At 32.5% G+C, this 25,102-nt stretch overlaps 2 protein-coding genes across 4 annotated transcripts in view; both read right to left on the bottom strand.

Moving 5' to 3' along the window:
• The window catches only part of LOC147408304 (uncharacterized), a 109,453-nt gene extending 101,013 nt beyond the window's left edge, over nt 1-8,440 (bottom strand). The window contains exons 1-3 of one of the 3 annotated variants that reach the window (XM_086437242.1): nt 6,080-8,435; nt 4,229-4,306; nt 1,959-2,910 (exon numbers count right to left, since the gene is read on the bottom strand). In XM_086437242.1, the coding sequence (XP_086293368.1) occupies nt 6,089-8,014 (1,926 nt within the window). In that variant the 5' untranslated portion in view covers nt 8,015-8,435 and the 3' untranslated portion in view covers nt 1,959-2,910; nt 4,229-4,306; nt 6,080-6,088. Of the gene's footprint in view, nt 1-1,958; nt 2,911-4,228; nt 4,307-4,353; nt 5,119-6,079 lie in introns of those variants that run through there. The other 2 variants (XM_086437245.1, XM_086437243.1) reach the window with 2 other exon arrangements.
• An 8,364-nt stretch (nt 8,441-16,804) lies between these two features.
• On the bottom strand, nt 16,805-21,776 carry LOC147408308 (syntaxin-22-like). The gene is made up of 7 exons (XM_086437256.1): nt 21,335-21,776; nt 18,941-19,034; nt 18,548-18,687; nt 18,392-18,466; nt 17,592-17,749; nt 17,400-17,500; nt 16,805-17,194 (listed from the first exon to the last, which is right to left on the bottom strand). The coding sequence occupies exons 1-7, from the start codon at nt 21,520-21,522 to the stop codon at nt 17,129-17,131; spliced, it is 822 nt and encodes a 273-aa protein (XP_086293382.1). The 5' UTR covers nt 21,523-21,776; the 3' UTR covers nt 16,805-17,128.
• Between the last annotated feature and the right edge of the window lie 3,326 nt (nt 21,777-25,102).

Raw genomic sequence — 25,102 nt, forward strand, 5'->3', positions numbered from 1 at the left:
TCGAGATCCATTTGAGTCAAGACAACTCGGTCAATTTTTGAGTCAATCTACAAATTCTGAAAATGACTCGATTGAATTTTGAGTCAATCCATGAATTTAGAAAAAGACCATGTAAGTAACATGTATGTCTATTTTTTTAGATAGCATTCTCTCATTAGTCATTAATCAAGGGGTTTTGAGTCAATCCACAAATTCTGAAACTAATTCGGTAGATGGCTATATTCTTACACTTCATTATCTCATTAGTCATTCATGCACGGTCTTATTGATACTATTTTGTTGATTGTCCACTGTAGTAAGTGAAAAAGATAACCCACCAAGTACTCTATATATATTTGAAGTTTTTGTTTTATCTTGGCGCAAAGGGATTTGGAATACCAAAATTACCTCGGACATCATATACATCAATGATCGAGGAGAGATGAAGATGTTTGTTTCGGTTATTTTCCTTTAAAACATATGACATATGGAGATTGTTTGTCCTAAGTTTCAGAGCTTTGTGAATGGATTTCGTAAGTAAAATTAGACCACTTTTTTTGTGGTTAAGTAACTTCACTTACACATATTGACACATTTAGTTGTTGAATTAGTTTATTATTACTATTGTTATTATTATATATTTTTTTGGGCAGATTTATCAAAACATGCACAACATTTTGAAGATTTACCAAAACGGTACACTGTAGCAATTAATTTCGAAAACGGTAAATTTACCAATTTTGAAATTAATTTTTTTTACCAAAACGGTAAAAAACAGTAAAATGTACTTTTTTATATCGAAAATGCCCTTTTTTATTTTTTGACTGAAATTACGAAAATAAAATTGATTTCGGTAAAAAAAAAAATTGTAAATACATATGATTGTTGGATTACCGAAAGAGAGTGAATCTTTTTAGTTGGATTTTCATTTTTTAAAGGTTAAAATTGTAAATATATATGTAAAACAAAAAAGGGTATTTTCGGTATAAAAAAAAATATTTTTTACTGTTTTTGTCGTTTTGGTAAAAAATATTAATTCCGAAAATAGTAAATTTATCGTTTTCGGAATTAATTGCTACAGTGTACCGTTTTGGTAATTAATTTCGAAAACTCTACCGTTTTGGTAAATTATTCATTTTTTTTCCAATTCACAAGTCTTTTTTATGGTTAGGTAACAAGAGTTCTCAATCTTATCTCTAACTAAAATTCTTTTACGCTCTGTTTGAATTGAGAGAAGGGAATGAAAGAGAAACTCATTAAGAGAAGGGAAGAGAAAACTAGTTTCTCTTCACCCTGTTTGAATTGAAAGAGAAAAGAAGAGAAAGAGTCAAGTTTCTCTTGTTTAGTTAGGATTCATAAGAGAAGAGAAGAGTAGAGAAATTATTCTTGTCAAATAACTATTATACCTTTCATAGTCTAAATAAGAAAATTCTACTTGTACAATGATACAAAATATAAACAATCAAATGTTCAAGATCAATTTGGGGGTGCCTTTCGTTTGAATGCTTATAAATGAGAGTTTCTATTGCCACAGCCACTTTTACTAAGAACATCCCAAGCAAAAGTTGGTGTGGCAATATAGTCTCTCTAATATACTGATTTTGTTAACAAGTGTCCTAAGGGAACACGTTAAGGTGCAGTAAATACACTTTGAAAATTAGATTTTGTATAAAAAATGCCCTTAAAAATAAATTTACAAAAATATCCTCGAATAGGAGTGCATATTGCACCAAACCCCGAGGGGCACCTTAAATGAAGAGATATGAGTGCATATTGCACCAAACCCTGAGTGGTACCTTAAATTACCCTATTGTCATTAAGGACCAATCCAAAATTGCACAAGTCAGATGATCTTCCACTAGGGACAATCCTTGAAATTACCCAAAGTTTGGAGTACCAAACTGATGTAAAGCTGGGCTCTTTGTCTATAAAGAAAATGGCCCAATAGGCAGTTGGTCTGAAATCTCTGACTATGAGCATTATAGAGCTCAACATATGAATCCAAGTTTCCTATCATACTAGAAACTGTTTGGTGATTTAATTTCAAGTTTAATTACATACAAAATCTCAGAAGCTAAGAATAATTCCGATATGTTTACTAGGATCATTCAAACCCTTATTATATTATTTCATTTCAAGCTTGGGTTTTCCTGATCAAAGTTCTCTTTATCGTCAACACAAATTAAGGATAATTTTTGTTAAGGATAATTTTTGTTCATGATATTTCACAGGTTAGACACCAAGTATTGTTGGATCCACCCAAGAAAGCATAAAAGCCCTTGAATACAATAGCTATGAAGAGCTTCTGTATGTCATCCCTGACAATAGTTATTAATGGAGAGAGAAGAATAGATTAGTAAGTTTAACAAAACTAAATCAGATTTACCTAACTGAGCAATAATGCTCAAACAATGTAAAGCATTTTTTTTAATAAGTAAAACTCATTTATCAAGGAAACAGAGGTCGAGATGACCAACCAGAGATACACGCTACAAGGCGCAACTCGTATAATTCAGGACTCGGATACACTTACGATTCCAAATCCATTTCACTCCTCACATCTAATGCTACAAACCCAATCTCATCCACCAAAGAAAAAAAAAAATCTCATTAAGGGGCACATCCACAATTTTTTATTTTTTATTTTTCTTTACAATGCAAAAAAGAAGAAGTAAATAATCTACTCGACACTCATGCATATTAAAATTCTAAACTCAAAATGAGAACATTGGAAGACTAGCATTTGTAAACTTTCTTTGTGAAACCTAACTTTGCAACTTCTCTCAAGTTCTAGCACAGAAAAGATTCCAGTCATGGACCTTGAAACTTGAGACTGAGAGTTTAAAGACCTCAGCCATCGGCATGCATCCAGATTGCGTGGTGGGTACAGCTAAACCAGCTCCAAGAGTCGCAGATCTTTCACTCAATGGGCTGAAACCACAAACAAAAAACAAAAGAACCGTTAAAACCACCACCCAAGTATAAAATTATCTTTCGGAAAAATAAAACGAGATACAAGGGCTCTAATCGAACAAACACGTTCAAATCTATTTCTTTCTTTCTTTCTTCTTCCTTTTTCTATTTAGGGTGTGAGTAGGGGTGTTAATTAAGCCTGTTGGCCGCCCGATAAAACAAGGGTAGGGCCTCCATATCAAACCTGCAAAGATGGATCCAGACTCAATAATTTTGAGCCCATCAATTTGGGTTGGACTACGGCCTAATAGTGCCCAACCCGGCCAGATCTAGCCCTCTATTATATATTTTGGAACTATTAATAAAATAGTTAATTAGATAAATATTTTTCTAAGAAGAGTAAAATATATTATATAATTGGAATTTAACTTTTATTTATAATAATTACAGGTTGATAAGTCATTAATTACAAATTCGATCGGATAATCTTCAAATACATAAAACCAATTATTTAAAAATAAAAATAAAAAACTCATTTCATTTTAAAAATACATTAAATTCTAGTCATTTTATTTAGTTCAAACTTGACCTAAGTCAAGACCGAGCCCAATAAGATTGGGCTAAGACTTAGTTGACTTAGGCCCGATAGGGGTATAGAGCAGGTTTAGGTAGAGCCCACCTATTTAGGGTTGGGTTGGGACTCAAATGAACCAGGCCTGAACCAGCTCATTACTGCTCTAAATGACTTGACCGAATGTACATACACCTAAATAACTTGACCGAATTTTATTGACTTCGATGATACTTTCAGAATGTCATACTAGTCATAACCAATTTCTTTGACGAGCCAATGTGAAGGAAAATTCACCGAAGACAATTGGTCTTAAATGTTTCTTAAAAGCATACTTATAATCGTGATTTTTCAAAATTCATGCAACTCTGGGAAGTCAAACTCGATCTAGACCGACAGACATGGATGGTTTCACAGATAACTCATCCAATATTTTTGGAAATATTCGAACTGTGAAGTCTGAAATGGGTCCCAGAGTAAGTTCAATGCCCACTCTTTCTACTAATAAAATTTGTTGTATAAGGCCTGAAAATAATCTTTAGCAAAAATAGTTTCAAAAAAGAGAATATAAACCACCTGTATACTGGAATTTGTTTTTGGATTTTTCAACGACTAAAATTGTAAAATGAAACTCACCAATCTTCTTTAGATCACCATATCCCCCTCCCCATTTCACATGTTTCTATAAAAACAAATTGGCTTTCTATCGATTCACAAAGAGCAAAGAATATTTCTTTTTCAAATATAGCAGTTGAGCATGCTTACCCAGTGGCCACGAACTCGTTTGTTCTTTAGAGGACCACATCTTTCTTAAGAGGAGTTGATCCATATCATTTCTGCTACCTACAAATTATAGAAGTTCAATATTATTGACAAAAACCAACCAAAGAATGTGATAATTGTAAAAAAAAAAAAAAATTCATTTCACTATAACAAAATTTGATTTTGAAGAGAGTTTCCTTATTCTATTTGACAATGGAAAAACATAAAATCCATTATGTTTCTCATTTACATACAAATTAAGAACTATACTTAACTTAAGACCCTAAATACTAAAAGCATGGTATCTAAGTACTTTTACAAGGCAAACACAAAAATTTTGACAGGCAACAAATCACTCACGAAAACCTCTCTAAATACACAAAGAAGGAAATGAAGTCAGATCACTAAACCAATAAACCTGCAAAAGCCAAGTATTAAATCCACACAACAAGTTTGAAAAAAATAAACAAACAACCCAAGATTTTGCTCAAATACCTGCCCAACTGATCTGAATGACAGAAAATTTAATAACCAATGAAAACCATATCAGATTGAGTGAAATTACACCGATCATCATAAAAGTGGTGAAACAAGGTAAGAAGTAGAAACACCCAAAACTAAAACTCCACAATTAAAAATACCAAAAAACCATATCTTGTAGTGAATTAGTGATTGATACGGCCATTTAACTTCTAATGTAATTAAAATAAGTAGTGAACAAAGATTATGTCATGAATCAAGGCTTCCTTTTTTTTTCCTTGTTGTTTTCCACCCATGGGGTGATAAGTTATGGCAGTGTGCATCAACAACTTTCCCAACAGGACCACATAGCATCACTTCCGCTTCCAACTCTTTATATAGCCACTGATCTCAAGTTGAAAAAATAAGTTTGGCTAGTCAAAAAAAAAAAAATTGAGTTTAGTACCCATTACTAAATTAGGTGCTTTGCCATAAAATTATACAACCTTTATGCAAGAAGGTTGGAAAAAATAATTAAAAAGAACACAGAAAACAAACATTTCTATTCAAGGACCAGAATTATCCGCCATTTTGTGAAATCTTTAATCCATTCATTAGGAACAAAGGTAACTAGTAATCTGTTATTCGTTTTAGTATGGATTTAAGGTGTTCAATGAATTTAGGTTTCCTAAAAGCCTGAAATTCATTCATAGGGATATGCCACAATTTCGGTTTAGACTTTGATGTTGGACAAGCTTAGATTGGAAGATAGGAACAAGTTATAGACAAAGGATGCTAGTAATTATTTAATGAAGTAGGATGATTGATGTAATTAGGGATAGGTAGGTTTAACAGTTGAGGTTGCTGGTTATCAAAAAAAAAAAAAAAAAACAGTTGAGGTTGCTAGATTTTAATGGGTTTCATGATACTAAAGGATTATGAAATGGAGTTCGGCTATATGTTGCTGGAGCAGTGCACATATATCCAGGGCTCAAAATCAGATTTATCCATATTCTTTTGGACATCTTAATCCATCCCACTTTCAGTTCAATCTGAAGTCCACCACACCAGTCCAAAAAGACCTAAGGTCTAGTCTAGACTGATATCATGATTCATGATAGGATGTGCCAGTTTTTTACACCGGCTGTAAACTTGACACAAACCTCATTCATTATCAGAAGTTTTTTTGGCCAAAAATGCACTGCAAAGGAAACAACAGGTGGAGAAAACACAAAAGTAAGATGATTGAGATACTAACACACTTATGCCTTAAAACATTGTCATGGAAATCATTATCATCATGAACAAAAAAATTCTAGCAGAAATAACATAAAATTAAAACATTTACTCCTTAAAATGAGTTGCAAAGTACTACCTCAACATTGAGTCTCTTACCTTTTTAGTTTAGCCCTCTGGCAAGAACTTACGAAGTATCTCCATATGCTCATGATCTGATCCATCCCTTACAAGCAAATTCACCACCATAGCCATGGTGTCTGCATTTGCTGAGAAGCCCCTCTCAACCATTTCATTGAGAAAATGTGTTGCCTTAGGAATAGCATTGTTTTGGACCAATCCTTGAACCATGATATTGAATGTAACATCATCTGGAATAGAGCCCTTCTTTTCCATTGCCATGAACAAATCTTCAGCTTCTTTCAACATTCCTCCCTTAAGAAAACCGTTGAGCATTGTGGTATATGTTCTAGTGTCAGGTCGAAGATCTTTGGTTGAAAGATTGCAAAAGAATTCCTTTGCCACATTTATGTTCCCAGTTTTGCATAAATTATCAATAATGATGGTGCAAGTTACAATATTAGCTTTCAATCCATTGTTTTCCATCTCATTAAATAGTTTCATTGCTTCGGAAAGGTAATTGTTTGTCCACAAACCATCCAACAATGTATTGCATGTGATGATATCCGGAATTTGGCCATGAGTTTGCATCTCATTGAAAAGCTCTTGAGCTTCCACAACTCTCCCAACCTTGCACAACCCATCCATAAGTGTGCTGTAGGTAATTGTGTCGGGAGTCAATCCCTTGCGATGCATATCTTCACAAAGTTGCTTGGCCTCGTCCAATTGCCTATCCTTGCAATAGCCATTAATCAAAATGTTATGGCTATAAACATTAGGTTCATGACCACTACTCACCATTGAATCAAAAACATATTTTGCCTGTGTCATATGGCCTTGCAGACAATATCCATCCATCAGCGTACTGTACGTGACTATGTCGGGCTTTTCACCTCTTTGAATCATCCATTCCAATAGTTGATGTGCTTCTTCGGCCTTCCCTTCTTTGCAAAGTGCATCCACTAGTATATTCATTATGACTACATTTGGGGAGATGTTGCGATCTAGCATTTCATTGAATAAACTTGTTGCTTCTTTCCCTTGACCTGAACTGTATAGTCCATGAATCAAAGAGCTGTATGTGGTAACATTGGGCTCAACACCTCTTTGAGACATTATTTCTAATACATCAAGTGCTTCTTTAGTCCTCCCATCTTTGCAAAGACCATCTATCAGAATGTTGAAGGTTACTACATTAGGCATGACTCCACCATTCACCATGCCATTGAAAAAGCTTGCAGCTTCTGTCCACCGACCAAAACTGCATAGACCATGAATTAAAGAGTTATAAATGACGACATTAGGCTTCCATTTTCCTTTCTCCATCTCTCGGATTAACCTAAGAGCCCCATTAATATCCCCACTCTTGCAAAGTCCATCAACTATCGTACCATAAGTAATTTCATTGTATGGATACCCATTCTCCACTATTTTGTTAAACAACTCCATCCCTTGAGTTACTTTATCCTCCTTAAAGAAACCCTTAAGCAGAATATTCAAAGTTACGCAATTTGGTTCGAACCCACGTTTGAGAATGTTTCCAAAAAAAGCAAAACTGATATCCATCCGACCCAAGTTGCAGTAACAATTTATCAATATGTTAAATGTACAAAAATCAGGATGGATTTCTACAGAATTATTCATCATATAGGTAAACATAGATAAGACAGTAGAATACTGTTTCATCTTGGAGATGGCTCCAAACAATTGATTAAAAGAGAGAATGGAAGGCATGGGTCGCATTTGAACCAAACGATCGAACAAACCCAATGCCTCATCAAACCCTAGGGTTCCAGTTTTACACTTCTCTCTTACCATATTTTCCAAATGGGACTTAATCTGGTAGGGATTTGAGTGCGGTGGTTTTGTAGAATAGAAGAAGAAGGGAGAGACAGAGAGTGTACCAAGCTTTTGATGAATCAAAATGGCAGCAACATTTCTTGACCATTTCATGACTGAATCTCTTCGTAGCATACCCTTACAAAATCGGAAAAACAGAACAAAAAGTCTCACACTACAATTTTTATTTTATTTTAATAATTGATACTTGTGGTTCAATCTCTTGACAATTTTCTGATAATTATGATCTTGCGTATCCCGAAGCAAATGACTTACGATTCTTTGACGAGGTGTAGGAATAATTATTCTTTCTATAACGTTCGGTGGGTATCTATCGATCATATGTACAGAGATTCAGTACTACTGGTTATCACAAGAAATAAAAGATTGGGTACTACGGTACACCGAGTACAAATACTTATATGAGAAAATTTTGTTCAATAGATACCAATCGATTCTACGAAAACATATTCAATCCGAAGCTATTGAATATAATATGTCAAAAATCTTCAAATCCTTTAATCTAAAATCATACTGTTGGAGATTTTAATAGTGATTTTTTTATTTTTGTTGGGGGACTAGATGAAAAAAAAAAATAAGAAAAAAAAATTAATCTTCATTGATTTAATTTCTCACAAAATAGAAAAGAAATTGTACAGAGAGAAAGAGAGAGAGAGAGTTGAGGAGAAGAAGAAGAAGTAGGGTGTTTGATTAGTGGATTTTAGGTAAACAATTGTAGCATTTTCTTTGGTAGGTTATGGTGTATGTAAAGAGTACATCTGTAAGGGTAAAATCATTATTTATGGTGGATATTATTTGGTAGATGAATATTTATGGTGGAAAGAGTACATTTGATAGGTTATGGTGGATATTATTATTTATGTTTTGACATTAAGTGGGTACATTGAGCATTTTAGGTGTGTGTAAATAATATCACCCTTTTATAACTCATACTTTGTGTTGTCTTGACCACCATGAATATCAAGTAGGCTTGTAGGAGTTAAATTATATTGCACAAGATAAATCATTTAGCTCGGTTTATAATTATTAGAAATTACTCATGCCTTCACCATGGACATCTTCTTTAGGGTTAACAGGATAGATAAGGAAATACAATAAAGTTGAAGGGATATTTATTACAATAGTAGTAGAGGAAAAACAATAAAATTAGAGGAGTATTCTTGAAAAGAAAGGTAATGAAAGAACAATAAAATTTAAAGTTACCCTTAAGATTCGTAGTGAAATTAAATCTTAATCCCTCTTTTTGTGGGATAATTAAAGCAATGGGGTTCACCATTGTCTTTTATTATAAAGATTTTATAAAATAAGTTGGATTAAAAGATGTTGAGTTATCCCATGTAAAAAAAAAAAAACCGAAAGACTAACTTATTACAAATTATATAATAAGAGATTAAGATTGAAAGTATATTTTTGTAATTTTAAACAAATCAACTAATATAGTAAAACTAATGTGTTTTACTACCTCCTATCTACCAACTAAATCTACTGCTACACTACACTAGTAAAATGAATGAGAATTTGCAATTAAGAAGCAAGATTTTTATCTACATTAAATTTACAAATTAATGAATTTTGATTTTTTTTCTTTTTCTGAAATTTTGCATTTTGAAAAAAATATTTATAAAAATTTCACTGTTAAAATAGATAGTGGCCTAAGGTAAAATAACAAATAATCCTATTTATTAATTAAAATTAAAATAACTGATTTACTATTTTTGGACATTGTCGACTACACTTGTCTTTGAAGGCTATATAAGTAAATAATGAATGTAACAATACAAAGTAGATAATCGTGAAATTGGATATATTATCTAGTTACTTTCATAAATATTAAAAGTAATGTTAGTTCAGTAAAAATTTTAAAATGTTTGGCCATTTTTTGTAAAACTGTTCATTTTAGAGACCTTTTATTGTCGCACGAACTCTTACTATGAGCACCTTAAGATGTGTGCTAATTCTTCTTTATTGTCATGTAAATTGGTGAGCTCTTAGTAAAAGTTGGTGTGGCAATAGAAGGTCTCTCATTTTAATTTGTTTTTCACTCTCATCATGCTTGAATTTGAGGGAAAAAGCAACAAACATATGGTAAGAATAATCATACATTATTTATTTGATGTAGTGCATCTTATATTATATGGGAATTAAAAAGTGTGAACCATTCATTCCATTTCATTTGCCTGATTTATCTTTTCATATATCACAACAAAATTGTCATTTTTGGTAATGAAATAGAAGAAATGAAATTGCTATAGTTGAAGGCACAGTATTGTTTTCTTCTTTTAATTGTAATGAAAAATTAATTTAAATAATTTGGAATTAGTAAGTTTTTTTAATAGAAAGTCTTATATTGATTAACATTTACTTCTTGTGCATATGAGTTGATTTACACATTCAAAGTTTATGATTTGACAATGACAGATTAGAGAAAACCAAAAAATTGTAGGTTAATCATTTAAACTTATTTGTTGCACCTGGCAATAGTAACAAAAAATTTCGAATTTTCGTAATATTTTTTTTTAAAATAAAAAATAAAAAACAGTGAAAGGGGAAGAGATAAGATGAAATAACAAAGGATAATAAAATAATCGTCGATTGATAAAAAAATGTTGACTTTCCAAAAATAATTGGTGATATTTTGATTTACCACTTCCTCTTTGTTTTCCGGTATATGATTGATCTAAATTTTTTTTTTTTTTTTAAGGTTACTATACATTTAGGCGACAACAAGAAAATACAAGGCATATCGTTTAGTTTGCTCGAACTTGCTAATTTGTACACAAAGTAGCAAGTCTTAAATACTTCCATTGCACAGATAAATTTATAATATATGACAAACAAAATAGTTGATTATTTATTTATTAATGGGGAAATTATAATATATAAAAAACTTATATAAAATAATAATTCTTAAAAAGATAACAATTTTTGAAAAATTATCAAAACGAATCAAAATCGACTCTTTAAGAGCATTTTTTTTAAAGACAACAATTGCAGCCGTCGATTTTTTAAAATAAAAAATTCAAAAATTTGGCTAGAACTGAATTTTGATTAAAAAATTAAAAAAATAAATTTCAATTCTTTTTCTATTTTTTCAACCCTTATTTAGCCAACTATTAAATGGATCATGATGAAATGTTTTGTTAGGAAGAAATAAGGTCGAAACAACAAATATTAATCCATTCACACACCTTAGATTCAATTGATGTAGTTTTTGCGAGTAATTATCCTAATACTAATTTAAAAAGTTAACATATAGAGTCCTAGTCAGAGAATACAAAGAAGGAAAGAAGACCAAACATGATCAATTCTTTTGCTTATTAGAGCAAAATCCCCTACCGGATCACATTTCTTGTTATTTAAGAGACAGGAAAAGAAGAAAAAAAAAAAGGTATGTTTTGGTGTGGAAGAAAGTGGAAGAACATAGAGAAGAAGATGAAAGTGTTGCGGGTTTTAATAATAATATAAAAAAAATTGTGGCCACAATTTTTTACTTTAACAAAACAAATCAACGACTGCAATTATTGACTTTAAAAAAAAAAAAAACGGCCTTTAAAGGGCCGATTTTGATAATTTTTCAAAAATTACTATCTTTTTAAGAAATATTATTTCATATAGTTTTTTTAAAAATAATTTTTCCTTTATTAATTTGGTTAAGGTTCTAATCTTTACTATTGTTTTAGATTTTTCAAAGTTAACCTTCTACGTCGAAGTGTAATTCTTTTTCTAGCAATTTTTATTGGCAAATGATTTTTCATTCGCTTTTAACTAAACATGACTTAATTAAATATTCAATGTTTGTTCTTGACAAAAATATTATATACAACTTAACGACTAAATTGACTTAGCATATCACCTTCCAATATTCATTGTTATTGTCCTCTATTTATCTTTTAGGTTTTCATTTTGATGGATAAAGAAGATTATTCCATGCTTCTACACCAACTCTTTTGATCTTTAATTCAAAGATGAAATAACAACTTTTAGCTTTAGCAGTGTATTATCTTGCCGTAAAATAAATATTATAAAGAGAGACTAATTTATAGAAGATTTTATATTGTATAATAATAAATCCCTCAATGTAATATTTTTCCAATTTTTTAACTTTATTCACATACACACACAAAAAAAATGTCTGATTAAATTTTTGAGAAAATCATGATCTCCCTCTGATATTAAATTAGGTTGTTCGTTCTTTCTATACGTAAACATAAACTAATATGAAGTAAATATTTTTTTTCCTGTTTGCTAGGCATACAAAGTGAACGTATATATCATCAAAACAATGACCAATGAGAATAGTTTGACCTTCTACACAAAACTACAATGTCTTGATCCTATAATCAAGTTAGTTTGCATAAGATCGTCGTTGATTTTTTAATAAAATGAAATGATGAATAAAAATGGTTAATTATACACAATTATATATCTAGTATATGAATATATTTACTGTAAATGTAATTTGAATCAATGTCTTTAATACAAGAACGTGGAATAGGTTTGCATGACAATTTATGTTAGTCTAAATCCAATGAAATCTTTAGCTAGAACTCATTAACGAAGTCATAGGTTTACTTACAAAAGAAGTTTATACATCATCGTTATCATTAAAATAAGAAACCTTACAAATGATTCCCCTATTTATTTTAGAGTCTTCCAACATGAAGACATAATACTACATTTTCAAAAAGACTTTTTCTGCTTCAACTTTTCTCAAAAACATCAAGTTCATCCGTCAAAAATATACATATAAGCCATAAAACCAAACCAATCCGAAGTGTGCTAAGGACGGTTTGGTTCAGTTATATGGATTGCCAATATCTTAAAAATCTAATTGAATCAATATATTTTTAATAAAAATAAATAGATATGAATATAAAATCTCATATAATGAGTCATTTATCTATCTATCAATAAAAATAAAAATAAAAATCATGTATCCATTCAAAAAAAAAAAAAAAAAAGGTCAATAATTTTTTCATCAATTAAAGAAAGTCATTAATCCCATCCATAAAAAAAATAAAAAAAAGGTCATTAATCTATCTATAAAAAATATATATTCAATTTATCCATAAAAAATAGGTATAATTTTTTAAATAGATTAATAATATTTATTTATAATTTTCTTAATATAAAGATTCGATTCTCGATTTGGTTCAGTTCTTATAAGGCATGAATCAAGAACTATACCAAATTGGTCGATTCTCTATTTTGTTAACTCGGAACTGAATCGAAGTTCATTATAAATCAAACTGAACCAATCCAAAGTTCTCGGTTTGATTCGATTTTCGATTTGAACCAAACCAAGTTGCACCACTAAGTGGGGGGATTTTGTTTGAGTATTAATTAGAGGTGCAGCTTGGTTCGGTTTGAGGTCAAATTGAAACCGAACTGATATAAGTCGGTTCCACTAAATAAGAACTAGAACCGAATCAAATTCCATTAGAAGCAACACAACCCAAGCTGAACTAAAATCAGTTTGATTCGGTTCAGTTTTACGGATTGCCAATATTCTATAAATTGCAAGTAATATTTTTTAATGAAAAAATAAACTTAATAAAAATAAAATTTCATACAGTAATCACTTATCTATCCATAAAAAAAATTATTAATTTATCTACAAAAAATACTAATCTATGTCCTAACTCCTAAAATAATTCATAATAATAATTATTTACATATATATTTATTTATTGTATAGGAGGTCGGTTCTCGGATTGAATCGGACCAAGTTGCACCCCTAGTATTAATTACATTTATTTTATTAAGTTACACTAGTAAGTGTAAGTGCTATGTGCAAAGCACAAGTATCAAAAGGACTTATTTTAATTTAAAATATTGAGTAAAGGGAATATCATCATTACATAATATAAAAAAAGAATTTTGTAATTTTCAAAACTAAACATCGTGATTACGAGGACGTGGATTAATAATTTTATTGGGTTTTTACGAAAATCTTTCCAACTATATTATTAAATTTAAATATAAAACTAGGGGCATTTATGGTCACTCGAATTTTGGTGTTAATCACTTATATTCCCCTTCTCTCATTATAAATTATAATAGTAAGGACGATGCCGTTATATTACTACCTTAACTTATGTTACTACCTTAACGACAACTTAACATGATTTGGTGTCTTTATACACTTCAACATGATATAACATAATTACTTAACTGTATGACCTAATCCGAAATAGAATGATTGGTCGCAACAATGAATATAAAAAAAATCTCGCTCTTTGTGTTGGATGGCCTCCTCCCCCATGTTTGTTGGATGGTCTCAATGTATTTTAAAAATAGAGAGAGAGAGAGAGAGAGAGAGAGAGAGAGAGATCAGGTCGGAAAAGCCATGACAACGTCAAGATAAAATCTATTCAACTAATGAATCATCGATTTTTTTAATATTATCTTCTCATAAATATAAATAAAGGCATTTTATGAAAAGAGCAGGGTCCAATTTGGTTACCCATCTATTTAGTTTTCAGGTGGACCCACCTTGTTATCAGGAACGGATCATTTGTAGCACGAGCTCATTCTAACTCTCCGTGGTACCTTTATAAAAGACCATAAAACACCATAACAAAAAAAAAACCCCATTGATTCCTCTTGGATTCACTATTTAGATCAGATTGTTATATATATATATATATAGTTTTAAAATATGATCGAGTGTATAGAATGGATGGTCAGTGAGTTCCTAAATTTAAACGAACCAAAATCGTTATATATATATATATATATATATATATATATACATTTTTAAAATATGATCAAGTGTTTAGAATGGACGGTCAGTGAGCTCCTAAATTTAAACGAACCAAAATCGTTCTCTAGATAATGTGGAGCACTATCAATCGTTGGTTAGCGCAACAAAGGATCTGCTCCCCTTGTTATCATCAAAGTAAGTTGAATAAACATCTTGTTTCCCCAACTCGAAAGAACCTTCAAATTAAGAGATATTTACAAAATGTGACCAACTTTTGACAAGTTTATGATTCCCACTCATTGTTATTTGTTCATTCGGTTGTTCATGTCTTGGTAATTAAAATAAATAATGAGCCGGAATTGTAAATTCATCAAATTCAGCTCACGAAATGGTAATTTACCCCCGAACTAAACTACATATCTTCAGAGAGAACGGATATTACGGTCACACCACCTTATTCATCAGAAACAAAACAAGGAAATTACTATGATCCATGGGGTATAGGGTATGGATATCAATTCTATATTTTTAATAATCACACACTTCTGATTTTTTCTTTGTATCTGAAAACCCTTCGAATGAGAAAAGCTTTTGGCATTCTTTAAGAATGATTATGAGAATGAGAGACATAAATAAATCTCTCATTTTTGCTTTTGTTTTCTCTTTAAGGGTAAATCGTGTAGAGGGCTGAATATGACAAAATTCCGGTTCCAGCTCACCATTCATTTTAAACCCGTCTTACTATAAAATAAACAAGACGATTGCCACTTTAGAAAAAGATTAGGACTCTCAATGGATTGGTTCAGACCCAAAATCCAATCCAATAACTTCGAGTTTGGAATGATGTTTTAAATGTCAATAGGGATCCGATGTTATTGGATTGGATCTAGATCAACTATGTCCCAATCCGATAAAGACCTGATCCAATAATATGTAGAAAGTACATATATTATATTATATATTTCTTGAGAAGTATGAAAGTTTATTTAGATTTTGCATATGAATTCGGATTTGGCTCAATCCAGATCCGATTTGATTTTAAATGGATCAGATTTGGATCTTAATATTGAGTTTTGATTTAAAAAAAAAAACAAATCCAATAAGGGTCTTATCCGATACCTTTCGGCTCAATTCTGGATCCAATCCTTATTGGATCGATACCAAATCAATCCTGATCCGATCCATTGACAGTCCTAAAAAAAAATATATGAAATCGTTGCTGTAAACCGTTTAGTTTTCACATATTATAAAAAAAAAAAAGTAAGTGCTTAACGCTAAACCAATTTCCCCTCAATTTATTACATAAAAAACAGAAGTTAGTTGAAGAGAAGTTTCTTGACATGCTGCTATCCATTTTTAAGATCCTTTCAAGAATATGGCTGAGAAAGCGAAGAAAGATGGTTTGATTGGGACGACTTTTGACCCCCAAATGGTGACGTCTGAAAAGGAATTGAGATTATAAAAAGATTTGACAGAAAACTTCATATCCTTCTTAACTTCCCAAGCTGGAAATATGTCCACCACCAAGATGTCAATCTGGATCCGAGAAATCCATTCAATTAACCACAATCATTGAAACTTCTTCTAAAACCAAAATCCCATGAAAATCATTTCAAAGAACCTGTGCTCATGTGTCGGTGTGTGGTAGGGCTGTTCAGTATCGGATAAGGGTTTATCAGGTCTCAATATTAATATCCAGATCCAATCCATTAACAATCGGATCGGGTCCGGATTTGGCCAAACCCGATTTTTGTATACAAAATCTAAATAAACTATTATACATATTTCAACAAGTATATAATATAATTATATACTTACTAACATATTATCGGATCAGGCTATGATTAATCCAGATCCAGATCTAGATCCAATCCAATAAGATAGTGGATCCTTACAGGAATTCAAACCTGAAATTATTGGATCGGATTTGGGGTCTAATCTGATCCATTGACAGCCCTAGTGAGTGGTGAACGTGCAAAGCAGACAATGAATCAGACTTCACCTAGTTATACTCTCTTCCATACCAGGCAAATGATACGAACTGAAGATGGAAGAACAGAACTTCCCTTGAAGCTTGATCCCTGGCACAGCATCTAGATTCTAGTGTCCTGAAAAGAACATCTCAATCCAAAACCAGTGAGAACCCTTTTAACAGCTTCAGCAGAAGTATCCACGACCTAAGTCGTCAAAATAGTAAAAGTCCCAAAAGAATATATGAATTCATTGAATGAAAAGGATCATTTACATTATTAATATGTCGTGGGAGTGCACAAACCCCCGGAAAACCTCAAACCACCAACTTACAAGTGAAAAATAAGTCACATTCCAAACAGAAACGATTGAAGGATACATATGTACTAACCAAAGATAGTTTTATATTATGAAACTTGGACCAGACAAGGCAGGACCCTCTGATGAACAAACAACACAAATAAATAAGGAAGTGACAAAGAGATCAGACCTTGACACACAACAGATTCTGGACTTGCTCTAGATCGTACTTTTGACAAGAAATTTGTTGATTAAGCTGTCAGAACTACAATCACAATGAGCAATACGACCCCAAATATCACCAAGAGCAAGCAAGCCTGCATGAACAGATATTTAAGTTTATAAGGAAACGGAAGATAACAGATTTCAGATATAAAACTACGAAATCAAATAAGGTGGTGCCAGCAAAGACCATAAGTATAAATTTGGAAGAAAAAAAATCACACTAGACTAGAGCCCATCCAACACCACCATATACGTATTTCCTAGAAAAAAGTATATGAAACTCTTGAAAAACTTTACCAGAGATGAATTTGATTTTTGTGTCTTGGATGCTTTCAAAAGATGGGACTTTGCCTGGGCAGTCGCTGCAGAAGAGTTTTCAATGTGGGTGTCAACATCATCTGCAAGTAAGAGAGTGTTTTCAGCATGGGGATTATAGAGAGAACAAAAATAAACTAGAACATAGCAGAGAAAAAGGATCAGATCATTTACCAATCATAACTCCTTGATCATGGACTAGCACAGCAAGATCTTTGAAAATCTCATTCACCTCACCAATCTGTTGCTGGATCTCTTGGATTCCTTGATCTCTTTCTTCAATGATGGCCTCATTGAAAACAATCTCGTTGTCCAGTAGCAGGACCTCCTGTCTGCAGCACAAATCAACCTAAGCTGTATAAAGAAAAGAGGATGCAAAAGGGGCAAATTTGGCTGTTTTGCAAACAAAAAATAAAGGAGCACCCATAGGCACTTACCCAATTTTCTTCAAGGACGGTCTTACATGTATAGATGCAATGTTTTCAATTGATGAATGAAAAAAGTACGGCAAATATGTACAAAAGAGTGGATTGTGTAATTGTATACTAAGGATAATTTGCCAATGTGATTTTTGGACTACAATCTGTTACTTGGACACCCCTGAACAATGATCAAATAGAGGGTACACGCACAAGGCCTTTCTATCAACTGTTGACCACTGTCCATGGTCATTATAATGCACTTGGGGCCCCATCATAAGTGCTGCATCAGGGTTCAGGGTTTCCAACAGTAATGATAGAGCACTGTGAAACAATCTTGAACAAAAATCCACATACACCAGAATGTATGTAGACACTAGGCCCCACTATCACATTCTTTGAAAAGGATTTCTAAAGCCAATAAAGCTATTCTAAGATGGTTCAAGGGGCAAGATTACATCTATTTTACAAACACTAGTTCTGTACCAAATTTTACTGAAAAAAATTCAAAGAACACCAATCTACGTACATAAGAATTTGAGAAGCATTACTTACCTTCTAGATTCCACCAGAAGAGCACGATGTTCGGGGATCTTACCTGAACTAATGTCTAGCTCGCTTGGAGAATGACTGTTTGGAGGATCAAGGCCATGATATTAGGGAAAAATGCAAAAGGAACATAAAGGAGATAAGGCATCTGATAACAGTTACCTGGAAGGAATAATTGCTTGGGCGACAAAAGGAACATATGCTGTTTCTCTTTCAGCTGCAAGACGTTGAGCCTTTTGAAACTCTTTCAGAACTGCCTGGAAATCTTTTGCAAGCTTAGCATCGGCAATCTTCTTGCTTGCCTATGGTTAGATGGAAGAATTCAAGGTATAAGATAAACTCATTTACCAAGAAACCCAAAAACATGTTCAGCCATAAAAGTTAACAATCAAATCCAAACATCTGTCGGTAAACCTAAAAGCATGGAAGTTTTCATCAACAATTGCAAGGATAAATTGTAAAATGTAAAAGGGGGTAAGAGGGGTTTCTGAAAAATCTCCTCTTTGAATCATAACAAATGGTGAAATAACAAAAGCCAATTTTATATGCACTTACACTAACTTGAGTATGCTGATCTGTTTCACTGGCTTGTTTAAGTTTAGCTGATGTGTCTTTCACCAACTGTCCAATATGTAACCTTGTCTTGTGTCTGCCATTGAAATGAATTAATTAAGAGAACTATAGAAGCACAAGACCAATGATTCACCATGTAATAATCTGTAAGTTTACATGGTTATAGATGTTGAAAGGATTTTATATGCTTACATGAAACTGAAAACATTATATGCAAGACCATAAGGTCATGTCGTCAAAGCTGGGTTTAAATGGGGTCACCATATAGAACGGGTAAGAATAAAAAGAAATAAATTATTATTATTATTATTATTATTACTATTATTATTTTGAAAAAAGTGAATGACCAAAATTCATGTGCGGACAGCTGACGGCCCAATCAACCGAATGCCGTAACAGATCTAAAAAATGCAATTAACAGAGTTTGATGATGATTACCTTCTGCCATGCATATTTTCTTACTTTATTCCACGTTCAAACTCTATTAATTGCATTTTTTTTCTGGATTGGTAGACACATGGAAAGGGAACTCATATGTTCACTCACAATCCCGTCTGTGTACATGTGAAATCCAAGGGTCAGTGTTTTTTAAGTATCCTGAGAATACTCAAAGATAAATCCGAACAGTTGGATATAGTATTTACACAGTAGGGATTGTGTGTAAATAGATGAGTTCACTTTCATGAATCTACAGATCCAAACCCACAATATAATATGCAGAATGCAACATAAGAAGCTAGTCATATCTTATATAATACATCATTAACATGAATACTCTTTGTACAATCTCTTCAAGTAAATATTAATCATTAATCTTCAAGAAAAAAATTGTCAAGGATGTTTCGGCATCAATTCTTTTACTATTACAATTGTTGGGATTCGACCCTACTTGCGGGGAGAAAGAACATCCTTTGGAAGTTTCTTCATTTTGCTATTACTCAGGGGATTTGGTTGAAAAGGAATAGGAGACTTTTCAAGGATGTTTTGGCCTCCTCTCGGGATGTTATTTTTGAACATTTTGGGTTTATGCTACTTGTGGTGTTAAGATGTGTCATGAATTTAATGGGGTTCCTTTTTCTTTTTCAATAAAATTTATAATTAAAAAAAAAATGTCACATGAAGAATAAGCATAAACCAATGAGTTTTTCCAAGTCTCGGAGAGTAATACTGCAGCTGTCTTGAAAAGTTGCTAATGTTCCAAGAGGATATTAACGATTGGGAAGGAAATCAAAAAATTCAGTCGGTTGACTTTTGTCAAATATCTATTTGAATTACGAAAATGATGCAAAATAATTTAATTGAATGATGAACGGCTAAGATTCCACAGCCATGTTAAGATTATAACTAGACAAATTCTAGATGGATCGTTTAAAGTTTAAACTATTAGATTTCAAAACTGTGCTATGGGACTTGCATGAAGCATAACCTTTTTTAGTCATTTAATCTTCTATGCCACAGGTTTACTCTTTAGTCTGAACATTGTCACAAAATTCTACAATTTTTTTAAGAAATTCGTAGAATTCCCCGAGTAAAGGACTAGTCCATTAAATCAGCGAATCAACAAAATTTGTACTAGTCAATTAATCCCCCAAAATGGGAACATTTTTACCTTTCAACGTCAAAATTTTGTCTTCTTCAACCTTCAAATATCAAGAATAAAAAAGGGTTTTTTGGAAGGTTGAAGATGATAGGTTTAGGAGAAACCAAAAAGCATCATTTGTACAATCCCATAATTTTTTCCAAATTTTTTCAGTGAAACTTTCGAGAACCTATCTGAATTAACCCCCCCTCCCCCCCCCAAATAACAACGAATAATTTCTGAATCCAAATTTGGTTACTACGAATCCGAAGGTGGCGTCTTCACATACAACATCATGAAGAAAGAAAAATTCATGCAAAATTCTTTCAAGCTTCCTGATGATAAATTCAATCATCAAGAAATCTTTCATGAAATGTATCAAAGTAGGCACTAGCAACCAGTAAATTTTTCATAAAATGTCTTTTGGAACCAAGAATTCAACCTTAACTGAAGAATATGATCCTATATGAGCTCCAAAAACAGTAACAAAATAATCAAAAAATACATTTTTAGGGATCAATTCATATAAATTCAATCGATTCGTGTAAATTCAAAATGAAATACCTTGTGATTCAATTCCTCAAAGCCCTATCTTATAAGTTTATAACAACATCGATCGATCAAATGAAATCTCAAACAAGGTGGAGAGAGAGAGAGAGACTAAAACAATCGATTTGTGTAAATTCAAAATGAGATACTTTGTAATTCAATTCCTCAAAACCCTATCTTATAACAATATCGATCGATCAAATGAAATCTCAAACAAGACAGAGAGAGAGAGAGAGAGAGAGACTAACAGCTTCTCCCGGAGCTGAGGCGTGTCCTTGGGCGTACCGAGGGTGTTAACGAGACGTTGGAACGTTGACACGGCTGTGTTGATCTGAAACACGCCTGAAGCGACCGCCTGCGCGGGGTCCTGCTTGCCATTGGTGTTCTCTCTTCTCGAAGTTAAAGGACGACCAGATTCAAGATCTTGAAAACTCATTTCTGCCCTAGAATTCAGAGAAAAATATATAAAATTTTAATCTTTCTAGAAACCCTAGAAGCAGAATTTCGCTGATATCGAGATGAATCCAACACCGATCTCACGATTGTGAGAACGGGTCGGTAAAAGAGACTCGAATTCGGAAACGAAAGGACTCGAATTAGGGTTCCTGAAGCGAGGAGGAAACAAAATTGGCGGAGAGAATTGAGGGAACGGCAAAGAGACCATCGATGATTGACGAGAGAAGCTTTGAAGGATTTGAGACAGTAATGCTTCAAGTGTTTGATACATGCGCCCATCAAAATGCCACGTAACGTATCTTTTTGTAAATCCTGGCCACAAATCACCAATCAGGATCAAAATTTCTTCGTAGATACGTGGCCTAGCTAGCGGTTAAAAAGCATCTACGAAGAATGTATCAAGTTTTTGCTACAGATGTTTGTATCAAAAGAAGCTCCTTCAAATTAAATTATATTGTATCATCAGTTTAATATTTGAATCTTGTCGTTGCCGTAATATATTTCGTTATTCCCGCTGGCACGTTGATGGGACATAAGTATAACACGTGGCAAATTAGGATTCTTCTAGATTACAACACAACAACCAATAAGATTTTGACATGTGAGACGCCACTTTGTTCATCTTTGGAAGTCGAGGGGGCATCTCATTCAAATTCTGTAATCCGATTTTGAAAATGATTTTTCTATAACCAAGAAGTGTCACGATAAAATAACGCCGCTAATACCACACCCCCTGTGGATGTGTAAGACTAGAGATACATAACGGTGTGCCGTACTTAACTAAAGTCAGATGGCAGCCCATTTTATACCACTTGACATTCTTTTGGACCAATTGACCTTATAGTTAAGTGTGTGATCCATCCCTTGGTGGACTTACGTAACAAAAATCATAGTTTTTGATGACTTATATCCATTGGATCTAAGCTCTTGAAAAATAATTTGAATCTAACGATTATAAATCATTCATAACACAACACTAGAATTAATGAATTCACATCACTAATCAAATTGATCTTTTGTGGGTAGATTTATCAAAGGATGGGCCACATATCCATTCGGTCAGCTGGTCCCCAAAAAGGTCGCATAAAAAATGGGTACCACTTGACCTTAGTTAGGTACAACACACTGTTCTAGATCCATACTCTTAGGCATTAATCAATAATGGGGGAAAGATATAGAGCTTCCTTATGCTTCTATGGTAATAGCATGTGCAAACATACATAGACTGTACGGACTTATTTGTAATCTTAAGGGACTTTTTAAGATTATATTAGGGGTACAACTTGGTTCAGTTTGAAGCCAGATTGGAATTGAACCGACGTGAATTAGATCCACTTGATAAGAACCAGAATCGAACCAAAATACCATTGGAACAAAACCAATTCAAATCGAACTCAGTTCGATTTGATTCAGTTTTATGGATTGCTAATATTCTATAAATTAGAAGTAACTTTTTAACGGAACAACAAGCATATGATAAATATAAAATGTCATACAGTAAATCATTAATATATTTATAAAAAATCATTAATATATGTCTTAACTCCTAAAATATTTCATAAATATATATATAGGCAGTGTTCAACAACCAATGTTAAAAGCCAAAATTTCTATGATAAGGAAATCATCCTCACAAAAATCAGCCCAATCTAAAACTTCCAACCCCATCAAAAGTGGTTTGCAAATTAACAATAAACTATTTATTATTCACAATTTTAAATTTTAAATCACTTTTGATAAGGTGGAAAATTTTAGGTTGGGTTGATATATATATATTGATCTCTTTACTATAGAGATCAAACCTCACAAAAAATCAGACCAATCCGAAACTTCTAATCCATCTAAGACAAAAGCGTTGTCTCCCTAATGTTGGTTGACTAATGAGACCCATAAATATAAATAATTGAGTAAATGCAACTAAGAAACCAATTTCCTGACTTTCAAAAACCCATCTTAGTGGATTGGTTGGCGATTAAACTCACCCAAAAGTCCAAATCCTCAATGACCATCAAATGATTACGATGAGATAATTAGAATCCATCATCTCCTATTTTAATGAAGGTGCTTAGGCCTAAGATAATGGATCCTTGTCGATATTATTGTCCACAGTGTTCGAACCATTGGATGTAGGCAACCAAGATGTGTCACACATAACAATTTGTCAAAGATCGAGTCTACAGTGCTCTTAAATCGATTTCTTTGTTGCCTTTTGCACTTATGTCAATGAATTGAAACAAAAAAAAGATGAGAAAGGGAGAAAATGAAATAGGGGGAGTGAAGGGGAAGAGAGGAATAAAGAGGTGGGAGAATCGCACATCTTGGTTACAAGAGATTGAGAGAATTTCCTAGGATTTCTTTTCTTGATCTTTTTAGCAAATTACAGATATTATTTTTTGTTCTTTATGGCAAGTTTGAAGAAAATCCATGTGAAAAATCAAACTCTGGGTCAATAGAAAACACAATTTTGTAACCATGGTTCAAACTCTAGTTAATTATATCCATGTGGCATCTTTTCATTCATATAGTTCAGGTTGAGCCTAATACTTCGATCCAAGCAACCGCTTCTCATATATAAGGTAGTGCTAGAAATTTCGAAACTCTAACCCCATCAAAAGTGGTTTATAAAATTAATAGTCATCGATTCTTCAACTTGTAAATTGGGAATAAAAGTTTTCAAATGGGAGTGATCATTTATAAGAATAATCTACTCACTAGAAATATCATCTTCACACAAAAAAAAATTATTTCATTCTAAAACTTCTAACTATTATAAGACAAAACACTTTGGCTATCTTATTAGCGAACCCGACCCATGTACATATGGGGATGATTCATGGGACAACAATTGAGACAATGTCTATGGCAATGGTTTTGTGTAAACCACTTTTGATTGGGTTAGAAGTTTTAAAATGAGCTAATTTTTTGTGAGAATGATTAAATGGTGAGATCATCTTCCAAAAAAATCAGCCCATTCCTAAACTTCTAATCTCAATTTACAAGTTGAAGAAGCATGGACCATTTATTTTTTTGTAAATCACTTTTGATGGGTCAGAAGTTTCAGAATGAACTGATTTTTGGTGAAGATGATCTCCTCATTGCTAAAAATCAGCCCATTTAGAAACTTCTAAGCCATATAAGTCAAAAAAAAAAAAAAATCATTTGTCATAGATTTTGTCACATGAATCACCCCCTATATATATAGGAGGCCGTTCAACAGCCAACGTCATTGTTGTATGTGAGTTAGAAGTTTAGAAATTGGCTGATTTTTTATGAGGATGTTCTCTATAATGATGAGATCATTCTCATAAAAAATCTATCCAATCTAAAACTTCTAATCCCACCAAAAGTGGTTTAGAATTGTATACTATTGATTTCTTATCGTTAATTTGTAAATTATTTTTTATGGGGTTAGAAATTTAACATTGGGCCAACTTTTTGTGAAAATGATCTTTTTACCATAGAGCATCCTCACTAAAAATCAACCCAATCCGAAACTTTTAAGTAGGATAATATTTAACTCCTTGACATTGGCTATTGAACACTACCCATCAAAAGTAATT

This window comes from Akebia trifoliata, chromosome 3 (genome assembly GCF_017979445.1).
Source record: "Akebia trifoliata isolate Shusen 1 chromosome 3, ASM1797944v1, whole genome shotgun sequence".
NCBI lineage: Eukaryota > Viridiplantae > Streptophyta > Magnoliopsida > Ranunculales > Lardizabalaceae > Akebia > Akebia trifoliata.